At 41.6% G+C, this 22,704-nt stretch overlaps 1 protein-coding gene across 2 annotated transcripts in view; it reads left to right on the top strand.

Annotated features, from left to right (window-relative positions):
- RAD50 (RAD50 double strand break repair protein) overlaps positions 1–20,259 on the top strand; it is a 463,790-nt gene extending 443,531 nt beyond the window's left edge. For both annotated transcript variants that reach the window (XM_073620674.1, XM_073620673.1), the window contains one exon: positions 18,803–20,259. In XM_073620674.1, the coding sequence (XP_073476775.1) occupies positions 18,803–18,859 (57 nt within the window). In that variant the 3' untranslated portion in view covers positions 18,860–20,259. The remainder of the gene's footprint in view (positions 1–18,802) is intronic.
- Positions 20,260–22,704: the final 2,445 nt, after the last annotated feature.

Genomic DNA, 22,704 nt, shown 5'->3' with positions numbered 1-22,704 from the left:
ACTGCCTTTGGGTATTAGAGAAGTGTGTCCTCATGAATTATAGTGCCCATACATAAAAGACCACACATAACGTGATACCTTCAATATTTTATTTATTTTTTTATTTATTTCAGGTACTTATATAGCGCTGTCAATTTACGCATCGTTTTACATATACATTGTACATTCACATCAGCCTACCCTCAAGGTGCTTACAATCTAAGGTCCCTATCTCACATTCATACATACTAGGGACAATTTAGACAGGATCCAATTAACCTACCAGCATGTCTTTGGAGTGTGGGAGTAAACTGGAGTACCACGCAGGCACAGGGAGAACATGCAAACTCCAGGCAGGTAGTGTCGTAGTTGGGATTCGAACCAGCGACCCTTCTTACTGCTATAAAATCATATATTCATAAATAATGCTATCAGCTTCTCCTCAGGTTAAAATATGCCAGCAAATCACAAAGTGCTTCACTTCACCGAATGAATGGACATACATTCACCAATTTAATCTGCCAATCTCAAAACATGCACATGCTGCGAGGACTGTAATGTGTGATTTTTCACATTTACATGGAATAGAAGACTATTTGATTACAGTGGGGACGGAAAGTATTCAGACCCCCTTACATTTTTCACTCTTTGTTATATTGCAGCCATTTGCTAAAATCATTTAAGTTCATTTTTGTCCTCATTAATGTACACACAGCACCCCATATTGACAGAAAAACACAGAATTGTTGACATTTTTGCAGATTTATTAAAAAAGAAAAACTGAAATATCACATGGTCCTAAGTATTCAGACCCTTTGCTGTGACACTTATATATTTAACTCAGGTGTTGTCCATTTCTTCTGATCATCCTTGAGATGGTTCTACACCTTAATTTGAGTCCAGCTGTGTTTGATTATACTGATTGGACTTGATTAGGAAAGCCACACACCTGTCCATATAAGACCTTACAGCTCACAATGCATGTCAGAGCAAATGAGAATCATGAGATCAAAGGAACTGCCTGAAGAGTTCAGAGACAGAATTGTGGCAAGGCACAGATCTGGCCAAGGTTACAAAAAAATGTCTGCTGCACTTAAGGTTCCTAAGAGCACAATGGCCTCCATAATGCTTAAATGGAAGACGTTTGGGACGACCAGAACCCTTCCTAGAGCTGGCCATCCAGCCAAACTGAGCTATCAGGGGAGATGAGCCTTGGTGGGAGAGGTAAAGAAGAACCCAAAGATCACTGTGGCTGAGCTCCAGAGATGCAGTCGGGAGATGGGAGAAAGTTGTAGAAAGTCAATCATCACTGCAGCCCTCCACCAGTTGGGGCTTTATGGCAGAGTGGCCCGACGGAAGCCTCTCCTCAGTGCAAGACACATGAAAGCCCACATGGAGTTTGCTAAAAAAAACACCTGAAGGACTCCAAGATGGTGAAAAATAAGATTCTTTGCTCTGAGACCAAGATAGAACTTTTTGGCCTTAATTCTAAGCGGTATGTGTGGAGAAAACCAGGCACTGCTCATCACCTGTCCAATACAGTCCCAACAGTGAAGCATGGTGGTGGCAGCATCATGCTGTGGGGGTGTTTTTCAGCTGCAGGGACAGGACAACTGCAATCGAGGGAAAGATGAATGCGGCCAAGTACAGGGATATCCTGGACGAAAACCTTTTCCAGAGTGCTCTGGACCTCAGACTGGGCTGAAGGTTTACCTTCCAACAAGACAATGACCCTAAGCACACAGCTAAAATAACGAAGGAGTGGCTTCACAACAACTCCGTGACTGTTCTTAAATGGCCCAGCCAGAGCCCTGACTTAAACCCAATTGAGCATCTCTGGAGAGACCTAACAATGGCTGTCCACCAACGTTTACCATCCAACCTGACAGAACTGGAGAGGATCTGCAAGGAGGAATGGCAGAGGATCCCTAAATCCAGGTGTGAAAAACTTGTTGCATCTTTCCCAAAAAAGACTCATGGCTGTATTAGATCAAAAGGGTGCTTCTACAACCCCTGGCAAAAATTATGGAATCACCAGTCAATGAGGATGTTCCTTCAGCTGTTTATTGTTGTAGAAAAAAAGCAGATCACAGACATGGCCAAAAACTAAAGGCATTTCAAATGGCAACTTTCTGGCTTTAAGAAACACTAAAAGAAATCAAGAAAAATAATTGTGGTGGCCAGTAACAGTTAGATTTATAGAACAAGCACAGGGAATAAATTATGGAATCACTCAATTCTGAGGAAAAAAATATGGAATCACCCTGTAAATTTTCATTACAAACACTAACACCTGCATCAGATTAAATCTGCTTGTTAGTATGTAGGTAAAGAGGGTAAATCATCATGCAGTGTTGCACAAGATGTTGGTTGTTCACAGTCGGCTGTGTCTAAAACATGGACCAAATACCAACAACATGGGAAGGTGGTTAAAGGCAAGCATACTGGTAGACCAAGGAAGACATCAAAGCGTCAAGACAGAAAACTTAAAGCAATATGCCTTGAAAACAGAAAATGTACAACAAAACAAATGAACAAATGGGAGGAAACTGGAGTCAACATCTGTGACCGAACTGTAAGAAACCGCCTAAAGGAAATGGGATTTACATACAGAAAAGCTAAAAGAAAGCCATCTCCAACACCTAAACACAAAAAAAAACAAGGTTACAATGGGCTAAGGAAAGGCAATCGTGGACCATGGATGATTGGATGAAAGTCATATTCAGTGATGAATCTTGAATCTGCATTGGGCAAGGTGATGATGCTGGAACTTTTGTTTGGTGCCGTTCCAATGAGATTTATGCAGACGACTGTCTGAAGAAAACATGCAAATTTCCACAGTCAATTATGATATGGGGCTGCATGTCAGGTAAAGGCACTGGGGAGATGGCTGTCATTAAATCTTCAATAAATGCACAGGTTTACATTGAAGTTTTGGACACTTTTCTTATCCCATCTATTGAAAGGATGTTTGGGGATGATGAAATCATTTATCAAGATGATAATGCATCTTGCCATAGAGCAAAAACCGTGAAAAAATTCCTTAAAGAAAGACACATAAGGTCAATGTCATGGCCTGCAAACAGTCCAGATCTCAATCCAATTGAAAATCTGTGGTGGAAGTTAAAGAAAATGGTCCATGACAAGGCTCCTAGGATTTTGTTGTCGGAATGTCCGAATAAAGTCCGACCATGTGTACGGGGCATTAGATTTATAGAACAAGCACAGGGAATAAATTATGGAATCACTCAATTCTGAGGAAAAAATTATGGAATCATGAAAAATAAACAAACAAAATAACACTCCAACACATCACTAGTACTTTGTTGCACCACTTCTGGCTTTTAGAATAGTAAATAAGGGGGTGGTGGTTGCGCTGTGTTAGAAGGGGGGGGGCTAGACTATAATGAATACAAAGATAGCAAGTGACCTAAATATATGAGTAAATTATGTGAAAAGGGACTCACAGATGCAAATATATAAATAAAGAAGTGAAATATAAGCACAAAAAAAGCACTAAGTGGTGCATAACAAAAGTGCTATGATCAAACAACAAAAAAGTTAATATATATAAAAAGTAATAGAATGAAGGTATATATCAGCAAGCAGTGTACAAGGGTATGTGAGTCTGCTTCAAAGGTGCATAAATCCAAAGTATATCAAATATCAGGAAAACTTATCAAATGAAATACCTTAAGAAGTGTAAATATATATGCTGATATTATGATCAACTGATGACATGAGTACACAAGTGAATAATTATTAACAATAAGAAAGAAAGAAAAATGTGAATGAAATATATATAAAATTATTTGTAAAAGTCCATTAAATAGTCCCAGTAGTTGATGTTGGTGACACGCCGACACTCGGCGAAAAAAATATAATCCAAAAAGAGAAAAAAGAAAAGAAAAGAAAGTGACAACAGTCCCACCACCTAATGTGACACTTCTGGATGCAGATAAGGTACTGGTGATGGACCAGGGAGGAGAAAGAAAGTGTACTACAGGTGGGGGCACCTCCGTGTTCCCAGGCCCCTTACCTTACAGCTGTAAGGTATACAGCATATGTAGTGGAGACCCAGTAGATGAGGAAATCCAAAAGGTACAGCAGATGGCGTTGTTTGATGATGCAGTATATCATATGCAGAGACAAAAAACGAGCGGCATATAGTATAATTCCATTTGATGTAAAGGACACAGGTGGGGGGGGTTGCACTCACTTTTAAGCAATGAGCGCACACCTCAACCCACAAGCGCCGAGCTTGTATAATCCCAGGCTCTGGATCTTCCAACAAGTCTCCCCGCTTTCTGTTCCTCACCGCCCATTATGCAGAGTTATGTTGTGCGGTATAAAAAACAGAAACCGCACATAGCGTAATTCCGTATACCATATACTTTATTAAAAGAGTAGCAAAATGTCATGCACTTACATTTAAAAAACAGCTGGGGGGTAAAACATCCACGAGCGCCGAGCTCGTCACATCCAGCTAGTGTGTGGCAGCGTCCCGTGCTCCTAACGCGTATCGTCACGTGACTTCTTCAGAGGATAGCACGGGATAGAAAGCCAATGCTTATAAATGGTCCCCGTGTGATAGACACACGGCGGCCATTTTCCCGAAGGGCGCTAATGTAAGGGATAGGATAGGTAACTGGCGGCCATTTTCCCAGAGCTTATCTCTATGTATAATGTCAAATGGAGCGATATGTCAAGATATTAGAACGCAGCCAATTGTGAAGTAACAATCATGCCGGATAAATAGCCCAGGGCTGCGGGGAAAGAAGGGGGGTTTAGAACAAGGACATACTTAAAGAAAAACGAAAATAGTGTTAAAAATGCTCCAACATAAATACAGGGAGCAACTCACATGGTATTCTAAAAAGATAGCCTAACCGATAAAAAGTTGTAAGGAAAAAAAGGGGGAGTTTATTATTATTTATAATCATTATAATACGGCAGCCATTTTCCCGAAGGATGCTATTGTAAAGAATACAATAGGCCACTGGCGGCCATTTTCCCAAAGCTCACCATACTACACAATGTCAGATGGGGCAATGTATCAAAAACGCAGCCAATTTGTAAAAAATACGAAATATACCGGATGGGGACATAATTAGCCCAAGGCTGCAGAAAAAAGGTTTAGAACAGGGCATACTTAAAATAAAAAAAAAATAAAAAAATAATAAAAAATTTCAAAATGCTCCCATATATAAATACAGGGAGCACCTTACATAGTGTTATAAAATGGTGACCTGGCCAGTAAACAGGTTATAGGGAAAAAAGGGAAGATTTATTCATATTTTTTAATATTTTTATACTCACTATTAATAAAAGCAATGATAACAGAACCTAAACTGGACATATATAAAAAGAGGGGATAAGATTATCACCGAAAAAAAAGAAGAAAAGAAAAAATTAAAGAACCGGAGCTCGAGAAGTGTCACACACCAACTATACCAATAATCACATCATAGATACTGCAGGCAGAAAAAACACAGATACAAAATTCAACTTGGACTAGCAGCCTCTGAGTCCAGAGTTAAATACATAAGAGTGTGACTACGTCATAGATGGAAAGAAGAGCGCGCGGGGGAGGTCTTGATACTAAAAGTCGCTTATAAAGCAATTTAGGTCGAACTCAATATTGAGTCCCTTTGGTACTAAGGTGTCCATGGAATATATCCATTTGGACTCTAATTTGCTTAAGGTCCTCACTTTATGCCCCCCTCGCCATGGTCTCGTATAGGGTTCGATACCCCAAAATTTCAGGTGCCTAGGGTCTCTATTATGATGTTTATCGAAATGCCTAGAGACATTATGTTTGTCGAAAACATTTTTTATATTTTGAACGTGCTCCTTAATGCCGATTCTTAATAATCTTTTAGTGCAGCCTACGTACTGGAGGCCGCAACTGCACTCCAATACATAGACCGCCCCTTCGGTATTACATCCAATAAACTTGTTAATATTAAATTTGGTGCCATTACTATTTGATTGAAATGAAAAAACTTTTTGATTCGGGTGTTTTGTTCGGATACAGGCGTAGCAGCGTTTACAAGGATAAAATCCTTTGCCAGTGAAAAAAGAAAAAAGTTTTTTGGGGGGATCAATCACGCTTTTAACTAGTCGGTCTCTCAGGGTAGATGCCCTTTTATATATAAATATAGGTTTTTCTGGCAATACTTCTCTCAGGCCTTTGTCTGATTTTAAGATATGCCAGTGCCGGGATATGTTACTTTCAATCTTCTTATGTTGGAAATTATAATCAAAGATTAGAGGGACCTGATCCTGTTGACGGGTAGATGTCTTATCCTCAAGTAGTCCCTGTCTTTGCATTCGTCCTACCTCCATTATTTGATCATTTATAAATTCTTGGTCATATCCTTTATCTATAAACCTTTTACCAATCACCATAGCTTGCACATGAAAATCCTCGTCTAGAGTGCAGTTGCGTCTTAGTCGCATTATCTGGCCTTTAGGGATGTTGAATAGCCAGTTTCTGTGATGGCAACTACTTAGAGGCAGATAGCTGTTACGGTCGACATTTTTGAAAAAAGTTTTAGTGATGTATTGGTTATTGGTACGTGAGATCTCCAAATCTAGGAATGGAATGGATTGTTCTTCAATTTGCCAAGTCAGTGTAATATTATTGACATTGTTATTCAATTTGAGAAAGAATGACGTTAAGAGATCCCTTTCACCCTCCCATATAATAAAAATATCATCGATATACCTTTTGAACATACAAAGTTCTTTAGGGGGATCTGAGAACACCACTTCCTCTTCCCATTGGGACATAAACAGTCCTGCAATGCTGGGGGCAAATTTCGCCCCCATAGCTACTCCTGTTTTCTGGTAATAAAATTGTTTACAATACCAGAAATGACTATGTTTCAAGCAAAATTCTAGGCCAGGGGTCTCAAACTGGTGGCCCTCCAGCTGTTGCAAAACTACAAGTCCCATCATGCCTCTGCCTGTGGGAGTCATGCTTGTAACTGTCAGCCTTGCAATGCCTCATGGGACTTGTAGTTTCGCAACAGCTGGAGGGCCGCCAGTTTGAGACCCCTGGTCTAGGCACTTAACGAGAAATTTTCTTTGATAGAGGGGGAGCTTGGTGAATTTTCTCAAACCCCACTTCGCGGCTTCACAAGCCATGAAATGGGGTATGATTGTGTAAAGTGATGGCACGTCAGCTGTAGCCATCCAGATGGTACCAGTGTCATTTCTCCCCTCTAATAACTGAAGCATTTGTTTCGTATCTCTCAGATAGGCTTTCGTACTTTGAACTGCAGGCTGAAGGTACCTATCGATGTACTCGCCCAGTCTTGCTGTAATCGATTCTATACCATTAACAATTGGTCTAAAAGGAGGGTTAGTTTTATCCTTATGGATTTTGGGTAGTGCGTAAATAATCGGTGTTCTACAAGCCTCCGGAACCAAGTATTTCACTTCTTTTTTGTTAAGTATGCATTTTTTGAGGCCCAGTTGGACTACTTGTTCAAGTTCTTTCTTCCATTTGAATATAGGATTGTTGGGAAGTATGGCATATGTATTCGGATCTCCTAGTAGCTTCATCATGCCATTGTGATATTGGTTGACAAACCCATTAATACCATCACTGTGCAAAAAGATCCAGTATTACATAGTAGTTTGAGGAACAAATCCATTTATAACCCCAAACCTAAGAACAACACCCACATAGAGGTGTTCAAGGACCTGGTAACGGAAGAAATTAAGAACTTAACATACAAAAAAAGAGAAGAACCTAGAGTTATACGGACTGGAATTCAAAGGCTTACCAAAAGAAAGAACCTTGTCATCAGGCCCTCAGATAAAGGTGGGGGCATTGTAATTTTAACCACTGAACAATATCATTTTTGATACATTGCCCCATCTGACATTGTGTACTATGGTGAGCTTTGGGAAAATGGCCGCCAGTGGCCTATTGTATTCTTTACAATAGCATCCTTTGGGAAAATGGCCGCCGTATTATAATGATTATAAATAATAATAAACTCCCCCTTTTTTTCCTTACAACTTTTTATCGGTTAGGTTATCTCTTTAGAATACCATGTGAGTTGCTCCCTGTATTTATATTGGAGCATTTTTAACACTATTTTCGTTTTTCTTTAAGTATGTCCTTGTTCTAAACCCCCCTTCTTTCCCCGCAGCCCTGGGCTATTTATCCGGCATGATTGTTACTTCACAATTGGCTGCGTTCTAATATCTTGACATATCGCTCCATTTGACATTATACATAGAGATAAGCTCTGGGAAGATGACCGCCAGTTGCCACCGTGTGACCATTTATAAGCATTGGTTTTCTATCCCGTGCTAGCCTCTGAAGAAGTCACGTGACGTGATGATACGCGTTAGGAGCACGGGACGCTGCCACACACTAGCTGGATATGACGAGCTCGGCGCTCGTGGATGTTTTACCCCCCAGCTGTTTTTTAAATGTAAGTGCATGACATTTTGCTACTCTTTTAATAAAGTATATGGTATACGGGATTACGCTATGTGCGGTTTCTGTCTTTTATACCGCACAACATAACTCTGCATAACGGGCGGTGAGGAACAGGAAGCGGGGAGACTTGTTGGAAGATCCAGAGCCTGGGATTATACGAGCTTGGCGCTCGTGGGTTGAGGTGTGCGCTCATTGCTTAAAAGTGAGTGCAACCCCCCCCCCCCCCCCCACCTGTGTCCTTTACATAAAATGGAATTATACTATATGCCGCTCGTTTTTCGTCTCTGCATATGATATACTACATCATCAAACAATGCCATCTGCTGTACCTTTTGGATTTCCTCATCAACTGGGTCTCCACTACATATGCTGTATACCTTACAGCTGTAAGGTAAGGGGCCTGGGAACACGGAGGTGCCCCCACCTGTAGTACACTTTCTTTCTCCTCCCTGGTCCATCACCAGTACCTTATCTGCATCCAGAAGTGTCACATTAGGTGGTGGGACTGTTGTCACTTTATTTTCTTTTCTTTTTTCTCTTTTTGGATTATATTTTTTTCGCCGAGTGTCGGCGTGTCACCAACATCAACTACTGGGACTATTTAATGGACTTTTACTTTAGATTTATGCGCCTTTGAAGCAGACTCACATACCCTTGTACACTGCTTGCTGATATATACCTTCATTCTATTACTTTTTATATATATATTAACTTTTTTGTTGTTTGATCATAGCACTTTTGTTATGCACCACTTAGTGATTTTTTTGTGCTTATATTTCACTTCTTTATTTATATATTTGCATCTGTGAGTCCTTTTTCACATAATTTACTCATATATTTAGGTCACTTGCTATCTTTGTATTCATTATAGTCTAGCCCCCCCTCCCCCCCCTCCCCCTCCCCTCCCCCTTCCCCTCCCCCTCTTCTAACACAGCGCAACCACCACCCCCTTATTTACTATTCTAAAAGCCAGAAGTGGTGCAACAAAGTACTAGTGATGTGTTGGAGTGTTATTTTGTTTGTTTATTTTTCATGATTCCATAATTTTTTCCTCAGAATTGAGTGATTCCATAATTTATTCCCTGTGCTTGTTCTATAAATCTAATGCCCCGTACACATGGTAGGACTTTATTCGGACATTCCGACAACAAAATCCTAGGATTTTTTCCGACGGATGTTGGCTCAAACTTGTCTTGCATACACACGGTCACACAAAGTTGTCGGAAAATCCGATCGTTCTAAAAGCAGTGACGTAAAACACGTACGTCGGGACTATAAACGGGGCAGTGGCCAATAGCTTTCATCTCTTTATTTATTCTGAGCATGCGTGGCACTTTGTCCGTCGGATTTGTGTACACACGATCGGAATTTCCCACAACGGATTTTGTTGTCGGAAAATTTTATATCCTGCTCTCAAACTTTGTGTGTCGGAAAATCCGATGGAAAATGTGTGATGGAGCCTACACACGGTCGGAATTTCCGACAACAAGGTCCTATCACACATTTTCCGTCGGAAAATCCGACCGTGTGTACGGGGCATAACTGTTACTGGCCACCACAATTATTTTTCTTGATTTTTGTTTTAGTGTTTCTTAAAGCCAGAAAGTTGCCATTTGAAATGCCTTTAGTTTTTGGCCATGTCTGTGATTTGCTTTTTTTCTACAACAATAAACAACTGAAGGAACATCCTCAGGGACTGGTGATTCCATAATTTTTGCCAGGGGTTGTACTAAATTCTGAGCAAAGGGTCTGAATACTTAGCAACATGTGATATTTCAGTTTTTCTTTTTTAATAAATGTGCAAAAATGTCAACAGTTCTGTGTTTTTCTGTCAATATGGGGTGCTGTGTGTATATTAATGAGGGGAAAAAATGAACTTAAATTATTTTAGCAAATGGCTGCAATATAACAAAGAGTGAAAAATTTAAGGGGGTCTGAATACCTTCCGTCCCCACTGTATATCAGGGAAAGTGTTTATAATACAGTTTTGGCTTTAGGAATGGAGCGCTGATTTCAGGTTTACTCTGTACAGTTCAGGACAGTCAACATGGAATCATTTTGCCCAAAAAAGTGCCCACTGAGGTTTTCCAGTCAATAATCCATGTTCAAATCAGATATATTACTTATATGCCATAGGCTACCACAAGATGTAATATCAGAGCTGAAAATTTAATAAATCCAGATAAGTGTAAAATATGCTCCATTATTAGTAGAAAGTGCAGACAGCCAGCAGTGCCATATCATGTCAATTTTTCATTTGGCCAACCCCCATTAAAATATGTGGCCTTATAAAATGGTAGTGCTGAATTAACCAGTCCCTTCCAAAAAGTCAAGGAGGGGCAGTTGATTTCTTCCATTTTAATATAATTGCCTTAACATGCATAGATCAAAAGAGTTCGAACTAATGTTCTGTGCACTGTTATGGAGGCTAATTCTTCCACCAGCTTAAATAAACAAACAGAAACCACTAATGGAATAGACAGTAAATCCTGTTTTACAATGGGTCACCCCAATCCACAACTGTTGTATTAATGGGCTTTGCCAAAATATATGGGTAAAGTCTGTAGGTAAAAAAGTGCAGTGACAACATGCAGAAGAAGGAAAATGGTAAATACCAGCAGGTTTGGCTAGAGTGTAGTATGTTCTATGTAAAAATTTATACTGGATAAGTCGGCCTCTGGTAGCGACTAAGTGCATAAGCGGATGATCCTATATATCATCCCAATCTTCACCCATCCACTTTTCTTTGCAAAGTACCATTGAGGTGGGTCGTTCAGTGAAAATTTCCTTGTAAAGTCCAGATAGGGGCTTTCCTAAAGAGCTATTACAGAGTAACACTGCAAGTTTGGAGGGCTAAATCTCCAAGCAAGGTAAACCAAACTGTGCCAAAAGGCATGACATAGCTGCAAGTACCAAAAGAAATAGAAATTGAGAAGAACTTTTCAATTCTCAAATGTCATTAGTCTACTGTTGTGCAGAGTTTTTACCCCTTTCGTGGCGCAAAGTGCCGGGTCAGGCAATGCGGAAAAATGAGGAAAGTGAGGAATAAGCCACAGTGGGAAGGGGATATTTTAGCTTCTGCTGGATGCAGAATTCTTTGGTTCCGCCTCCACGCCTTAATTGTAGTTATCATAAAGCTTGTAAGATGATAGGCTGCCTGTGTAACACTATAGAGTAGACATTTTAGGGCCTCATATGACTCTAAAAGAGCAGCCTACAACACTATGGCAGCATGCCTATCATCCCCCCTGTAGCTATCTGCGAGCAAACACCATCTGGCCAGCGAAATAGTATTTGTGGAGGTCTGGTAACACCAGTTCCCCTTGTTCCCAATGTTCCTGCAAAAATTATATTCCAACTCTGGGATTCTGCATGAGTAAATAATTGGTTGACTTTTTTTTTAAATGACAGCGTGGCACCCATACAGGGGCATTCCTCAAATAACACAGGAAAAATGCAAAACTTTAATTTTTAAAAGGTTAACTTTGACAATTAAAGACAACGGTAAGTGTCCTTAGAGCAGTATAATCAGATAATTTTGCTGTGATCTGTATACCTAAAAAAGTTACTTGAGAAATCCAGCGTAGTGGCAGGTTAAAATCAGCTGCCTCTTTTCTCCCATTACATTTGACCCCATTAAACCTCAAGCTCGAGTAAACCTCAAATTCTTCTAAGATCTTAAAGGACTGCCTGCAATGATGGGCCCGGTTCCTGTGTAGCGCACCCCCTAAGGAGCCGTAAGTATACTGGGATCCCTCACCCTGCACTGCTAGGCACACCACATTTCCACAGACACTCAGAGTCAGAAAACAGTTTGTGACTTTGATTTTTTTTTTTTTTTTTTTTAATTGAAGGATAATAACTTGGATAGGGATTGGAGATGCCCACTTGACTTCAGAACAACTTCAGGGACAACTCTTCATATATACAGTCTATATGTACACTCCACTTCTTCCTTCCTGCTTGCAGAAAACCCAGCTGGCACACTGTTCAGATCTGACAAAGCCGTCAGTCAGATTAGAGCCAAAGCCTGTTATAGGCAGGAACCCGAAGCCCCTTGGTTGTGTAGAAAAGTTCAGTGTCCAGGATTTCACCACTCCCGTGGTACTGATCCCAGCTCCACCTCTTCAAGCACTGCCAACCCTCCTGGCTGCAGCTGCCCCTTTCAATAGCCCTCCAGGCTAATTTCTCCCCACAGTCCTCCAGACTGACATTCTCTCAAGTCTCAGGAGATGATCTGGATGTGCTAACCTGCTCCCACTGTCCCCTCACTTGCTCCTGTGCCTCCAGGAAGGGTTTCCTCCGTGTGTTGTAGGGGGATTCTTCCGGCACCTAGGCCCGAGGTCACATCCGATTGACAAAGGTTTGGGTAATAATCCAGCCAAAGAGAGTATGTAGCTCGCTGACGCACCCAGTAGGGTGTGGTTATGCCTAAGTGAAACACTGAACAAAAGAAAACACAGTTGTATGGCACAAACAGGTGACATCCCCAGACCAGGGGGCACCCTCAAGGGCCTTCGACAGCCTGCTCAGCACTTCTTCCACCCGTCTGCCCTGCTGGCATGACTCATGTTTATGAAGTAGCACGCCCCCTTTCTGCTGGGGATAGGTCGATGACCTCATAAATATGAATGGAAGACTAGTGCCTCCCCTGGTACCCTCTTTCTTTAGCTCGCTGCCAGCTATCCCTTCCTCTGAACCCTCCCCCAACACCTAGTTTAAAAGCCCCTCCAACTTCTTGGCCATCTATTTTTCCTAACAGAGATGCACTCCTCCCCATTAGGGTGCAGCCCGTCCCTACTAAAGGGCCGGTAACCAACTGAAAAGTCAGCCCAGTTCTCCAGGAACCCAAAACCCTCCTTCCTATACCAGTTCCTCAGCCACTTGTTCAGTTCCCTAAGCCCCTGCTGCCTCTCTGGTGTGGCTCGAGGCACAGGTAGTACTTCTGAGAAAACCACCTTGGAGGTCCTTCTCTTCAATCTATTCCCTAAGTCCCTGAAATCATTTTTTAGGATCCTCCACCTTTCTCTTACTTTGTTGTTGGTACCATGATAGCTGGGTCCCCCCCAGCCCCACCCAATAATCTGTCCATCCATTCCGCGATGTGCCGAACCCAAGCGCCCTGGTAAACAAAATATTGCCTCCTACTACCAGTACCTGTTTAACCCTGCCTGTATCCCTGCACCCCTCCTTACCAGAGCAGTCATTCCCCTGGCAGCTAGGGGAGGGAGCCTGTTCCAGCACTGCCACCCCTGAGATATCCCCAACATCATGCAACATGGCATATTTGGCGTACTTCTAGGTACACTTGCACACAGTTTTTGAAGGGACTCAGCAGGTAGGTTGTTCCAGATATCTTGGAGAACTAATCACAGATCATCTGTGGATGTAGGCTGCCTCAAATCCTTCTGTCTCTTCATGTAATCCTAGACAGACTCGATGTTGCGATTAGAGCTCTGTGGGGGGCCAAACCATCAATTCCAGGACTTCTTGTTCTTGTTTACGCTGAAGGTAGTCCTTAAGGACATTTGCTGTATGTTTGGGGGTCATTGACCTGCTGCAGAATAAATTTGCGGCCAATCACATGACTCCCTGATTGCATGGCATGATGGATAATTATCAGTCTGTTTTTCTTAGCGTTAAGGACACCACTGATGCTGACCAAATCTTCAACTCCATTTGCAGAAATGAAGCCCAAACTTGCAAGGCACCTCCACCATGCTTCACTGTTGCCTACATACACTCATTATTGTACCACTCTCCAGCCCTTGGGCCAACAAACCGCTTCCCTTACAGCCAACTATTTCAGTTTTTGACTCATCAGTCCAGGGCACCTGCTGCCATTTTTCTGCACCTATGTTTTCATAGGACTTCTCTGGACAGTAGATGGGGGTACCTGGGTCCCACTGGTTTCTGCCAGTTCTGTGCTGATGGCACTGCTGGAAATCATGTTAAACAGAAGCAAGTCTGATGTGTCTTTCATCTGCTACATTAAGGTTCCTTAGACGACCACTGCATCTACAGTCCTCAGTGTTGCCCATTTTTTGTGCTTTTTCAAAAAGAGCTTAAACAGCACATCTTGGAACCCCAGTCTGCTTTGCAATCTTTGCAAAGATTTGAAAGCTTCTTTGGAATGGTCCAGACGAAGCTACGCTACCTTGATAGTGAAACACGTTGACGTCACAGCGGTCATGTGACGCCAGCCAGACGACACGCCCCCTATGAGACACACTGCGGGATAGGAGATGCAGAGCCTGACTACCACTTGGCACGCACGTCGTAGCCGATCGGCCTTACAAGCCCCGTGCACCCGATTCGGTCTTGATAAGGGGAGATCCTCTTACCACACATGAGCTGCCATGAGCTGACTGTTATGAGGAGACTGGGATCAACACATAGAAGCAATGGGAAGCCTATGCCAGCTACAAGAGTGGTAACGTAGCCAAGTTCCATTCATCATTCTTATTTTTCAGTTTCTTTTTCCCTATCCCAGCTTAATGAATTGGCTATCAGTAACTGCTGGGAAAGTTTTGTACCACTCACCAACGGCATTAGTGTACAAACGGAAAGACCACTATAAAGGTCAATTGACTAGATGAGCAGAACTTGGATGTGACAGCCCATATTCCTGGTTAGACAGTGTAGCATTGCGCTGTGGGACTGTAGTAAAAGCAGCAACTGGTTGCAAGTTCAATCGGACATTTGTGCTTTATCAGCAATCTGAGAGTACCTGGAGTCCACATTGTTAACACTTATCTGCAACTTGATTGGCCACCAAGGAATGCTATATATTGCTAAGGCAACACATAGAAGCTATTATAGTGGTCTCAACATTAATAAATATAGGAAGCATCACCTATTAAAACCAATTTTGTACACCCAACATTAGCCCACCATTATATATCATATTTATGCCTCAGGCACCCCCGGGGGGACATTCACTGTGACATTGTTAGACATCCCATTTAGGATAACAGAGGTAGGGATATTCCCAATTTCTCTTTCATACATGGTTTATTCATTCATGCGAATTAATCGCATCACAATGTCACAGTGAATGATAGACTGGTGTCTGGACCGTCTGTGGTTGTTTTTATGTTCTGTGTTCTATTGTATTGTATGGTTTGTCTATGTGCATGTTTTTTCCTTTCTGTTTTCTTCAGTGTTCACCATAATCCTGCTTGCCCGGGTGACCGCGTGGTTGTACCCGGTGGAGCATGCAGTGTGCAGCTGTTCTTAATTTACACAGATGCATTTTTATTGTAGCACGTACCTACATGGATTAAATACATTTTGTAATTTTCTATAAACTTATCCAGGTGTAGATTATTTGTTGCTGAAGTAGCCACTTTTTGATCTCAGTAGAGATACTGGGATTTGTTTTTCTTTTATATGTTTGGAATCTTTGCCTGGGTGAGACCTTGCTGATGCAGTATAACTACTTTGTGTCTTGTTGCTGTGCTCAGTCTTGCCATGGTTCCTGTGATATGAAACTATCCTCCACAACCTCATTTTAGCAGCTGTCCCTCACCCAGTTTAAGCCTCCTTCACAGCTGTTTCTGTTTCAGTTAATGCCTGTGTTTCAACCTACATAAAAAATTGATGATCATTAGCATCTGCTTGGTACAATTGGTTAATCATACACCTGACCAATCGTACAGAATTCCTGACTTTGTGCAAGTGTAAGAATTGATGCTGGTTTGAAGCCAAAGCAAAAATATTAATTTGATAGATTTTTCTTCTGTTCACTCACTTTGCATTTTGTAAATTGATAAAAATAAACAATGAAAATATATATATTTTTTAAAGCCTTCTTGCTTTATAGCATTTCTTTACACCTACCTGAAACGTTTGCACAGTACTGTACTGTATCACTTTTTTTAAAGTGATCACATAATCTTTGTTCTCAGCTGCATACAGGGCTTAGAGAGATGGGGGCAGAGAAACTGCATTACACTGATTTTCCCAGTGAATGGCTGTGTAGGGGTCTGCGTCAGCAGAAATCTGATTAATGGAAAACAGGCAGGCTGTTCTCCCAGCACAGCCAGAAAACTGACCACGCTGAAATTGACGTGTTCTAATGTCTAGTGTTGTCAGTTTTAAATAGGAGAGTGTGGGGACTGGCCGGAACACCGGGTATTTCACACAAATTAAGCAATACAAAGAGAACAGCATAATTTTTAACACAAGTAAATGGTACAAAATACTTATATCGGGTACATTAAAATGTTGGTGAAACATATCCTTTAACGGTAAATGATGGCCCTATAATTATTGCTGCAATTGTTGTTTTGCTTTTACAGATTGCACCTGACATTCATGTTTGTTGTCACGTGCAGGGAGTGGGTTATTAAATTATAGCCAGCGATCCTCTATAATGTAAAAGCGATCCGAGTGGCTTTAGCTTTCATTAAAGGACACATGATAGAAGACACTGGGTTATGTTACTGCATACAGGAAATTGGATACGGCAAACAAAGCCGTAAGACAACTCCTCCCACTCCCATCATGCTCTAATTTATTTGATAGTGTTCTAGGAAGAAGCAAACCTCATTCTTTAGTTTTTGTAGGTTTACGATTTGGCTGGTCTTTCAAAGCCACAGAGGTTGTACCCATACCCTGCTGCTACGAGACCTACAGGCAAGCCTGTAATGTGAGCTCCAGGCACTGAGCTCTGCTGTGACACTCTTCAGACACTTTGAGTAAGTTAGCTGCAGAGAGTTTTACAGGTCCAGGGTCATGATACATCCATTCGGTGGAATCCTTTCCCTGAAGACTCCCTCAGGTGTATGCCCTGAACAGGAGAAAACACAGATCTTTATGGGAGTGCTGATTGTCACTTTAAACAAACTGCTTGCGGGTTTCAGCACTACATGAAGCTTGTTTAAAGTGACAGTTGGAACACTCATTAAGATCAGTATGTTAAATTTCCAAACAGGAGCTAAAGGCCGCTTTAAAAAGTTGTGAAAGCTGCTCAAAGTTTTATAAAAGTTTTGCAAAAGCTAGCTGAAAGTTTCATAAAAGCTTGCTGTTCACACTACTTATACAAGCTGAACCCCATGTGAAATAGGTCATACTGTACAATTCAGATAACAGGAATTTAGACTTGCCTGTAAATTCCATATCTTGGAGTACAGTACAGGACACCCTTCCTAAACTTTCCTTGTTACTTCACGTTGCTTGCTACAAAACTAAGTACTGTAATTATGGAGTGGGGTAGGTTTATAGGCTAGGTGCCCCAGGAGTATGTGTCCTCAAAAGCTTGCCAGTGTCCAAACACCTAAAGGTACTAAGCTATAACCCATGATGTATGAATAAGTTGCCTGCATCCCGTGCTGTACTCCAAGATATGGAATTTCCAGGCCGCTAGGGGATCTCCACTACAATGTGGCATTCCATCCATAATGCTGCAGAGGGTCATCAACCCCCTATTTCCTGCTGAGCAGCAAACTGACCAAAGGGCAACTCCCATTTTCATATAAATTGTAACTCCAGTTGTAACCATCCAGTAATGTATAAATGGCGCTCCCCTCTAAAAACATGGACAAGTTCATGTTGAATTCAGAAGCCAGTCAGTTTAACTGATAATACAAATGCTTTTTGAGAAAGCAGAGAACATCCCATTCAAAAAGGTTAGGTATTTTTAGGTATCTGTATTCTCTTTTTATTCCAACAGTTAACTAGATTAAAGCACAGCTGTTATTTGAAGGTATCCCTAGTTGGTCCCAATCATCAGACAGTCATCCTGTTCAAACCTGTTGGAATAAATTAGCACACGTAGTACTGCACAGCCAGGTTTCCAAGGAAACTGGTTGATTGCCATACCTGAGGACTACATTAGACAGAAATGGTTGCGAAAAAGAAAACAAGGGATGCCAGCCAGCTGTTGAAATAAAGTTATCCTTTAAGTAGTAACTACCTGCAAACGTTTTCCCATTTAGGAGTTTCATCCTTTCTCTGCCTGGTGACCAGGAGTAAGAGAGAAATCTCTCAATAGTGACACCTTTTTAATGCCAACTTTCAGAGATGGTTGACGTGGTGACATTTCCCTGCTGGGAACATAGTTAGCAGTAAGAACCTGACAAAGGTTATAAAACTTCTTTACTGTGTCCAAAATTAGTAAAAGATTTTTGGCTGCAATTCCTCTGTAAGTTCTTGGCTCGGTACGTTGCATTCTCATTTTTATTATTAATTTTCATAAAACTGGGATAACCTTCTAAATAAGTAAAGGAAGCTACATTGTTGATGTATGTGAAGGAAAAAAAAACTTTTTAGACCAATATTCTAGTTACCATTGGTCATTCTGACATTAATAGAGGACACTCATAAAATGTGTAATTTGTCTAATTGTATTTACAGGATCATCAAAAGTCGGTCAAGACAGCGAAATTTCCAGCTACTTGTGATTACACATGATGAGGATTTTGTAGAGCTTCTGGGGCGTTCAGAATATGTGGAACACTTCTACCGAATTAAAAAGAACATGGACCAATGTTCTGAGATTGTGAAGTGTGGTGTGAACTCCTTGGGATCTTATATGCATTAGAAGTAGTTTGTGGGACTTATCCCAAATCTAAAACCGTAAATGCTGCTGTTTTATACCTAGTGCTATTATTGCGGATTTATTTGTTAAGCCTGTTTTGATCCAGCTGCAGCTTGATGCTAAGACACTTTTCTGTATCGCTCAGTGACCCCCCTTTTACTTCCATGGTGAATGCATGCTGTTAAGTACACAGTGTGGGTTAGTGCTGTTGCATGTTACAGCAGATCAATAACACATACTGGCCAGATGTTGTTGGCTAAAAGTTCTGACCATGCTGTGTGTAAATAGCAGCCTGCATTCACTAAACAGATGACCATGCATATACTTTTTGCACATCTGTATCTTACATCTGTGAAAGTTTACATATAAACCTGGATTTGTAGACTCCTCTTAGGTTGAACTAAAGTGTCAATAAATGTATTAAGCAGAAATGTTACTTTGTCCAGCTTTCACACAGCAATAAAAACAGATGAAGATTCTAATCTTTCCCCACTCTGTGTAAAACTTCTAGTGTTCCACTTTAGGTTGTGTTCATATCTATGTGCTTGGTAGCTGTAGCTAAAACCTGACCTGCAAGTTCCTACTGTGCTGTAGTGAAAGACACCCTTTCTCAAAAAATTAGGGGAGCATGCCTCAGCAGGACAGTCAAATTTCAGCACCACTGCAACTAATGTGCTTTAATTCATACACATATTCCTATGCAATCAAACCTGAGAGAATTCACAATTTAAAGATGCCTTTAATGTATTGTTTGTTAATGTTGTACTATGTGTTGCATAGAAATAAGTACTACAAAATGTGGATGGAAATTGGAAGTCAAGCACAGGTGAAAAAATAGTTTGACACTGTAGTTTGATTTATTACAAAAAGTAATGCAAGGGTTGTTTAACTGCCATGCTCCACAAGCAGTCAAATAAGTTATCTCTCAATATGTAGAAAAATGTAGCAAGGATCACATTGGAATCCTTGGTATCGCTTCTGGGATCTTGACTTCCCAAGACACCACAACATGTAAGAATGAATGTAGAGTTTGCTGTAGGGTAGGAAAACATTTTGCTCCCACTGGAAAAGATTTTGGTGAAACGGCTACTAAAATTTTCAATTCGGGAGGGAGAAAATATTTCCATAACACATTTCCTAGAGAGAAAGCTATTACTTCTTTTATAACACAAATAAAGCTGAGGTTTAAAATGGGTATACAAGAAGGCTTTTTGCAATGTGTCATAACTGTTCCTTGTGGTTCTACAAATAAAGGTTTTTTTTTTCTTCTTCAGCTTGACTTAATTTTCTATTTCAGACATGCACCCTGAAAAATAAAGAAAAACATAAAGGGGTAAGATTCCAGACATGCCCCATTTAATGTAATCCAGCCATCAAAGAACCACCCTTAGACTCCCTGGTCACTACTGCAAATAGAACAAGTCAGCAGCAGAAAAATAAGTTTGATGCAGGAATGAGGGGGGGATGCATTCTCATGAACTAAACATCCATATGTTTTTATAATATAGTTAGTGGTTGTAAAGAAATACGTTTTTTTTCCTTAAGACTCCATGCACACCAGACGCTCAAAAACGGCTATAAGAACGCTAATATTTAGCATTTTTACAGTCTTTAGAAGCAGCGGGTTTCCCTGTTGACAGCTGAATGTAAACTATACAATTGCTGGCATTAAAAAATTGAGAAAGAAAAACAGCTTGGCCCCCCCCCCCCCAAATCCATACCAGACCCTTATCCGAGCATGCAGGCCAGGAAAGGGGGGGTCAGAGCCCCCCCAAACCATGCCTTTATGCTCTCAACATGGGTGGGTGCTTTGGGATCGAGTGTGGACCTCTTTTTTTTCAGGTCGACGGACAGCATTCATTGTGATTGACGTTGGATCTACTTTTATATTTATATTTTTTTTTTTAATAAAGTACTTGTCAAAAACTGCCTTTTGTTTTTATTTCCACTACACTTTTTTTTGGTGAATGAGTAGGGGTACATAGTACCCCTACTCATTCACATTAGGTGGGTAATCTAGATTCCGGGGAGTCACCCTCCCCCCGCACCCCCCTGTATCAGACCCTAATCACTGCTCCACGTTTTTCTTCCCCCCAATTTCTAGTGCTGGCAATTGTTTGTTTACATTTAGCTGTCAGCAGGGAACCTGCTGACAGCTGATGAGTCTTCCGTTGTGAAGAATGTGGCGGCCAGCTTGCTATACACTGGTTGCTAAGGATGCCGACCGGCTGATGGCTAAGGAAATAAAATGCTAGAAACTGGTGCTTAGCAGCAGTTAACAGTGCTCAGGAGCATTCAACGTTTTTTTCTGCTGGAAAAGCGCACCAAAAAACTACAAGAACAATTTTTTTTTCTCAACACAAATCAATAAACACTTTCAGTACTAAACCCAGAGGAAATCTTCCATCAAACTTCTTTTCTAGAATGCCATTCTGAACACACTGCAAAAAACACACAGGAGGGCACAGCCACATCGTGCATTACCATAAAAAATTTTTGTTGATTCCACATAGACAGATACTCACCTGCGAACAAAAGATAACAAGCCAAACTGATCCGCTCCAGCCAGAATGCAATGACGGTTTGACCTTAATTCAAATGGACACTGACGCGCTTTGGGGGATCATGCCCCTTTCCTCAGAGCTCTGGCTGTTGCGGATCAGTTTGTTCATATGTGAGTATCCATTTGTCTATGTAGAATCAATATAAATTATTTATGGTAATGCACAAGGTGGTTGCGCCCTCCTGTGTATTTTTTGAACATTTTTTTTTCTGCTCCTAGACGCTGAAGCTCAAAAAAAACGCTAATAGCCTAAAGTAGTGTGCATGGACACATAGGATAACACTTTTTAACTTCTAGAAGCAGAAAAAAATGCTAATCGCTTCTAGAAGCTTAAAAACACTAGTGTGCATGGAGCCTAAAGCATTCTTTTCATTAAGGCAAAAACCTTATGTATTAAACTCCCCCCCAGGCCCCTAAATACTTACCTGAGCCCAATCTTGATCCAGCGCTGTGCCGGACAGCAGCACCTCTCTCCTCACTGGACATGGAGGCAGCAGCGGTAACCATTGGCTCCTGCCACTGTCAGTCACAGTCTGTGAGGAGAGAGCTGGGTTGGGGCCAAGCCGTGCTGTGTGTGTGTCAAAGGACACCTCCGGATCAAGCCTGCATGAGTGCTCCCATAGCAAGCTGAAAGAGGGAGGAGCCAGGAACGCTGGTAGGGGACCCCAGAGGAGGAGGGGGGTTGAAGTTGCTCTGTGCAAAACCATTGCACAGAGCAGGTAACTATGAGTTTGTTATTTAAAAAAATGTAGGGGCGTGGTTTGGTGCCGGACCTGAATGGCTGCTTAATTCCCGAGCTCCTGTCCACAGGAGATTTTACAATAAGCCCAGCCAAGCCATCCCCTGCCAAACATGGGGAAAAACTCCAGGGATCCCTCCCCAGCTAGGTCCCGCTCTCCCAGAGGATCCTGAACACAAATCGGCCGCAATATACCAGACATCTTCCAGACCCAGGTACTCGAGGCCCTGGCTTCTAATCGGGCCTACTCCAGCACCACTCGATCCTGCAGCCTCAGCCCCTCAGGCAGGAGCCACACACAACCCCAGCCCACAGCAGATGAAGCTTGTGCCCCACAGCCCCTGTGCATGCAGTACCTATGTTCCGTGGCAGAAGACATTAAAGGCACACACTCATCAGCCATCACGGATCTCAGT

The sequence above is a fragment of the Aquarana catesbeiana genome, linkage group LG03, assembly GCF_042186555.1.
Source record: "Aquarana catesbeiana isolate 2022-GZ linkage group LG03, ASM4218655v1, whole genome shotgun sequence".
Classification (NCBI taxonomy): domain Eukaryota; kingdom Metazoa; phylum Chordata; class Amphibia; order Anura; family Ranidae; genus Aquarana; species Aquarana catesbeiana.
This window is presented reverse-complemented; position numbering and strand designations above follow the sequence as displayed.